Genomic DNA, 5946 nt, shown 5'->3' on the forward strand with positions numbered 1-5946 from the left:
CCCTGGGTGTCTTTCTCTGTGGGCATTTCGGCGAACTTCCTGCAGCTTTCGGTGTTTATACGCAGTTATGGAGGACATAGAGACGCCCTTACGTCCATGTGACGATGCAAACTAGCATCTGAGTTGGAAATAAAGGATAATGCATCATTAGCATTGACAGACTGCTGCCAATTGTCTGTGCATTGTGATTTACAGGATAACCAGCTATACGTTTACTGCAGAATTTAGCACAAGCATCATGCAATTCTGAGCATGACATGCTGCAGATACCTGCAGGATGCTGTGAAGCAACCCTCCTGCAAGCATATGCACATTATATGCTCAGCTCACTGCTGGGCTGTAAAGGGAGCCTGCCCCTTTAAACGCTCGGTGGAGCCACCCCACCGCTCTCGAGCAGAGTCAGAGCTCAGCCCAGCCTCGTCACACAGGGAAACCCAGGCGAGCCCCTCCACCACAGACCCCCTGAACGGGGCATTTCAGCGCTGGACTGAGCGAGGAGCAGAGGGCAGCAGGTCTGGCTCGAGCTGCTGCAGAAGCGAGACCCTGCAACACTGGGGGTCTTCCTCAGGAGCGCTTAGGTGAGGAAGACCACGGAGCTGTGAAGCTGCACGAGGCCCTACAGCCGTGGCTGAGCTTCCTAGCTGGTGCTATCTTCCTCACGCGACCCCACACCACACCTCCACCGTGGAGCAGGCTGAGCTGTGGTTATGAGCGCGCGCTGTGATTGTTTCTCTGCGCCTGCATTTTTTTAGTGATCGATCGAACGCACGCACGCACGCACGCACGAGGAGGGGCGGCGCGCGCTGCTTGATGTTGTATCCCGTAGCTCCCGGATGGCGAACGCGAGCGACCCCGGTGGACCCCAGGACTCGGTGCAGCTGGCGGCGCTCGGCGCGATGCTGTGCGCGAGCGTGGCCGGCAACGCGCTCCTGTGCGCGCTCGTGCTGAAGGACAGCGCGCTCCACCGCGCGCCCTACTACCTGCTGCTGGACCTGTGCGCGGCGGACGCGGCGCGCGCCGCCCTCGGCTTCCCCGTGGCCGCCACGGCGACGGCCACGTCCACGGTTGCGCACGGGGCGCGCATGCGCCCGTGGGCGTGGCCCTGGGCGCACGCGTGGTGCCGCGCGGCCGCCGCGCTCGCCGCGCTCTTCTGCTTCCACGTTGCCTTCGTGCTGCTTGCCGCGAGCGTCACGCGCTACCTGGCCATCGCGCACCACCGCTTCTACGCCAAACGCGTCACGCCGTGCGCGTGCGCGGCGCTCGTGGCCGCTGCGTGGGCGCTCTCGGCCGCAGCCGCGCTGCCCCCGGCGTTGGAGGCACGCGGGGCGTTCCCACGTGACCCTGAGCATTGCGCCTTGGGCCACACCCCTGCACGCCCCGGTGACGCGCTGGGCCTGGCGCTCACGCTGGCGGCCGTGGTGGTCACCACGCACGCCGTCTACGCCAAGACCCTGTGCTTCGTCTACGGGCACCGGAAGATGAAGCCCACCCAGCCGGTTCCCGCCGTCAGCCACAACTGGACGTTCCACGGACCCGGCGCCACGGGCCAGGCCGCCGCCAACTGGATTGCGGGGTTTGGCCGGGGCCCCACGCCGCCCGCACTGGTGGGCGTGAGGCAGGCCCCTCGGGACGCTGGCCGCAGGCTGCTGGTGCTGGACGAGTTCAAGACGGAGAAGCGCATCGGCAAGATGTTCTACATGCTGACGCTCGCCTTCCTGCTGCTGTGGGCGCCCTACGTGGTGGCGTGCTACGCCCGTGTCTTCGCCGACGTGCCCCACGTCTACCTCACCGCCGCTGTGTGGCTCACGTTCGCCCAGACCGCTGCCAACCCTGTCATCTGCTTTGCCTTCAATAAGGAGCTGCGGGTGAGGCTGCGGGCCTGCTTCCCCTGCTGCGTCGCCACACAGACGCCGATGGAGCCGTACTGTGTGATCTGAGGGGATCTGTTGAAAGACTTAATTAGCATATCTCACTAATTAACGTTCACTTTTACAGCATTTATCTGACTCTCGTATCCAGAGCGACAAACTTGTAAATGATGTTACACAGGGTGGAGAATGTCGGGTTGGGAGTCTCCACCAAGGAGTCTATTGGAGTGATGGGTTAAGGCCAGGGAATCGAACCCTGATTCAATTCTGAGTTGCTAATTCAATGCTGAGTGTTGATTCAGTGCTGAGTGTTGATTCAATGCTGTGGTGTTGATTCTATGCTGAGGTGTTGATTCAATGCTGTGGTGTTGATTCAGTTCTGTGGTGTTGATTCAGTGCTAAGTGTTGATTCAATGCTGAGTGTTGATTTAATGCTGAGTGTTGATTCAATGCTGAGTGTTGATTCAATGCTGAGTGTTGATTTAATGCTAAGTGTTGATTCAGTTCTGTGGTGTTGATTCAGTTCTGTGGTGTTGATTCAATGCCGAGTGTTGATTCCATGCTGAGTGTTGATTTAATGCTGAGTGTTGATTCAGTGCTAAGTGTTGATTCTGTGCTGAGTGTTGATTCAATGCTGAGAGTGTTGATTTAGTGCTACGTGTTGATTCAATGACGAGAGTGTTGATTCAATGCTGAGTGTTGATTTAGTGCTACGTGTTGATTCAATGCTGAGTGTTGATTTAGTGCTACGTGTTGATTCAATGCTGAGAGTGTTGATTCAATGCTGAGTGTTGGTTCAGTTCTATGGTGTTGATTCCATGCTAAGTGTTGATTCAATGCTGAGTGATGATTTCATTCTGAGAGTTGATTCAATGCTGAGTGTTTATTCAGTGCTGAGTGTTGATTCAATGCTGTGAGTGTTGATTTAATTCTGAGTGTTGATTCAATGCTGAGTGTTGATTCAATGCTGAGTGTTGATTCAATGCTGAGTGTTTATTCAATGCTGAGTGTTGATTCAATGCTGTGAGTGTTGATTTAATTCTGAGTGTTAATTCAATGCTGAGTGTTGATTCAATGCTGAGTGTTTATTCAGTGCTGAGTGTTGATTCAATGCTGTGAGTGTTGATTTAATTCTGAGTGTTAATTCAATGCTGAGTGTTGATTCAATGCTGAGTGTTGATTTAATTCTGAGTGTTTATTCAGTGCTGAGAGTTGATTCAATGCTTTGGTGTTGAGTTAATTCTCAGAGTTGATTCAATGCTTTGGTGTTGAGTTAATTCTCAGAGTTGATTCAATGCTTTGGTGTTGATTTAATTCTGAGAGTTGATTCAATGCTTTGGTGTTGATTTAATTCTGAGAGTTGATTCAATGCTGTGGTGTTGATTCAATGCTTTGGTGTTGAGTTAATTCTGAGAGTTGATTCAATTCTGAGTTTTAATTTAATGATGAGCATTGATTCAATGCTGTGAGTGTTAAAGACAAGTGAATTTGCTGTGTTGCTGTAAGCTCTATCCGAGAGCACCAACCATTCGGGCCCTCCATAAATAACCAACAACTGGTACCAGAATCACTCATTTCTGGGCTGTGTTTTATGGGCCGGTCTGACCACGACTAATTGTTTACCTTTACAGTTCATCACACCCTTAAAATAAGAGGCAGTGGTTCTATGTACAACTAAAAGAACCATATGGATGTTTACACAGTTCTATGCCTGATTAAACGATTCTTCTCTTTGATGGAAAATCAAATAAATTGATCAATTGGTTCTATATAGCACCAGAAAGACTTACACTATACTGAACCTTTTCAGTGATATGTATAGAACCCTGAAGTCCGAGTGCAGTGAGACGGGCTGAGCTGGTTAACTCTTGGATCTAACAGTGGTTTCAGATTTGAATGCCTCACTTCTGTATAATTACTGAATAATAATCATAGGATGTCATAAAGGTCACACAGTATCAGTGGGATACCTGCAAACACAAAATAACATCATAGTGAATACAACAAATGAATCTAAGAGAATCTTAAGAGAAAATATCAATGCCACCTAGAATGCTGGGCTGCACCTTTACTAATGTCTACTAATATGACGTCAGAGAGGTACTTCAGCGTCGGTAAATCTATCAGGGACTGTTCTTTTTACTAAAAACTGGAAAGTAAATGGACTAGATCACAAGTACCCGTTTCACAAATTCCAAATGTATTTATTTTAATTGAACTGTTAAATGTCATCACAAAAACTTGTATCTCCATTTTTGCCATTTTTTACTTATTGACATTTGTGTGAATCTGGCAGTTGTTCTTTACATTGTATCAGAATTTCATGAAGAATGGACCAATAGAAGTGCAAGTCATTTTACATTGACTTCCTTTGATTGATTATATTTATTTATTTATTACTTAATATTTATTTATTTATTTATTTATTATTTTTCTTCTTCTTGTCCTGTGAAGTTCACATTTTTTATGTTTTTCTATGACAGAGATGACTTAAATTTTCTTCACTCTAATGAATGAATTTAAAAAATGAGTTGAATTTTATTTGGTGGCTGTTTAATGTGTCATGCTGCCAACTGAGGGGGTGCAGTGTGGTAGGAGTGTCATTTGTATTTTGCCATGGCCATACTGCACAGGTTCCTAGTCTTGAACCTGGAGTAATATTTGTTACATGGTCACAGCTACACCGTTACTGTCTATAAGTTTGTATTTAGAGAGCTATTTTATCACTGTATTTTATCACATATTTATTTATTTATTTATTTATGTATTCACTGCTTATTGTTTTTTGCCCCACCTTCCACTACAAACAATGAGCCTCTTTCACTAATATGTTCCAAATATTTCAATTTGTTCTTGAGTAAAGGCAGAAAGTCTAGGTCAGATTCATGATGTGCTTCTTCTATGGTATCACTCAACAAACCATTTGTAGCACCTTTTTTTTAAGAGTAGCATTGAGCTGTGGAGCAGTGGAGGAACTGTGTTCTCTGGAATGATGGTGGTGGAGCTCCATCCAGTACTTTTGGGATGAGTTGGGGAGTTGTGGATGATAAGGTGTGGTGGTGATCATAATCCAACATTCTGACTCATTAACGCTCTTGTTGCTGAATGCAATCAAGTCCTCACAGCAATGCTCTAAACTCCAAGATCTAGTAGAAAGCCTTCTTCTCTGGACAGTAGAGACAGTTACTCCATCAAAACCAGGATCAGCTCTTTATACTACCCTTGATTTCAGAAGAAACAATAAATAAATGCACAGGTGTCCAAATACTTTTGTCCTTATATTGTATTATGGCTACAATGTGATTACTGTATGGCTACAGGTTGGTGTTCTGGGTACTGTAAGCTACAGTACAGTTTAACAGGGGTACGTTTTCATATGTTGTCCAACAAAAACATCCCAAACTCTACCATCAAATCCATCATTGCAGATCACGGCATGCAAATGCAGATGTATTTCGGCTGTAAATATGTAAGATTATTAATTTCTATTCTCGAGCTCTTTATATTAATATATAGAATATGTCATATATTTGCTAAGACCTTCTTATTATTTTTGTGAACACGATGTCAGGCGTTTTTTTGTACAGCCGTATCGCATGGGCTCAGGCGTGGGCGGAGCTACCACCCCGTCACTTTCCCTGTAACTGTATGTACCTGTACAGATTATGGTGTAAAAAATGTTTTATACTGTATGTGGATCTGAACACTTGGCTCGGTTTGTGATTGATGGATGGATTGAGACGTTTGGAGACATTTGCTTTGTTTGTATTTTAAGTGGAATAAATGATGATTGATTAGCATGGCGTGTTGGTTTGATATGGCTCTGAACAGCCAGTCAGAACTAATCAATCTCACGGCAGTCTGCGGGATTTAATGATGATATTTGGTTGTGGGTGTTGATCTGCGCTCTTCCTCGGAGACAGATGCTCTAATCTCTTGTGAAAGGTTATGGGTGATGTTTCAGCTAAATCTTTTGGCTGCACTCCCACCCATCATTACCACCCCCACCCCCAGTTGCATAATCCACAGCACTGCTTTCCTCTGTCTGCACCCATCACTGCAAACAGCGTTTTGCTTT

General features: G+C 46.7%; 1 protein-coding gene across 1 annotated transcript; it reads left to right on the forward strand.

Moving 5' to 3' along the window:
- Window positions 1-425: 425 nt before the first annotated feature.
- On the forward strand, window positions 426-5668 carry gpr27 (G protein-coupled receptor 27). The gene has a single exon (XM_072683213.1). The coding sequence runs from the start codon at window positions 834-836 to the stop codon at window positions 1935-1937; it is 1104 nt and encodes a 367-aa protein (XP_072539314.1). The 5' UTR covers window positions 426-833; the 3' UTR covers window positions 1938-5668.
- The last annotated feature ends 278 nt before the right edge of the window (window positions 5669-5946 follow it).

This window comes from Salminus brasiliensis, chromosome 7 (genome assembly GCF_030463535.1).
Source record: "Salminus brasiliensis chromosome 7, fSalBra1.hap2, whole genome shotgun sequence".
NCBI lineage: Eukaryota > Metazoa > Chordata > Actinopteri > Characiformes > Bryconidae > Salminus > Salminus brasiliensis.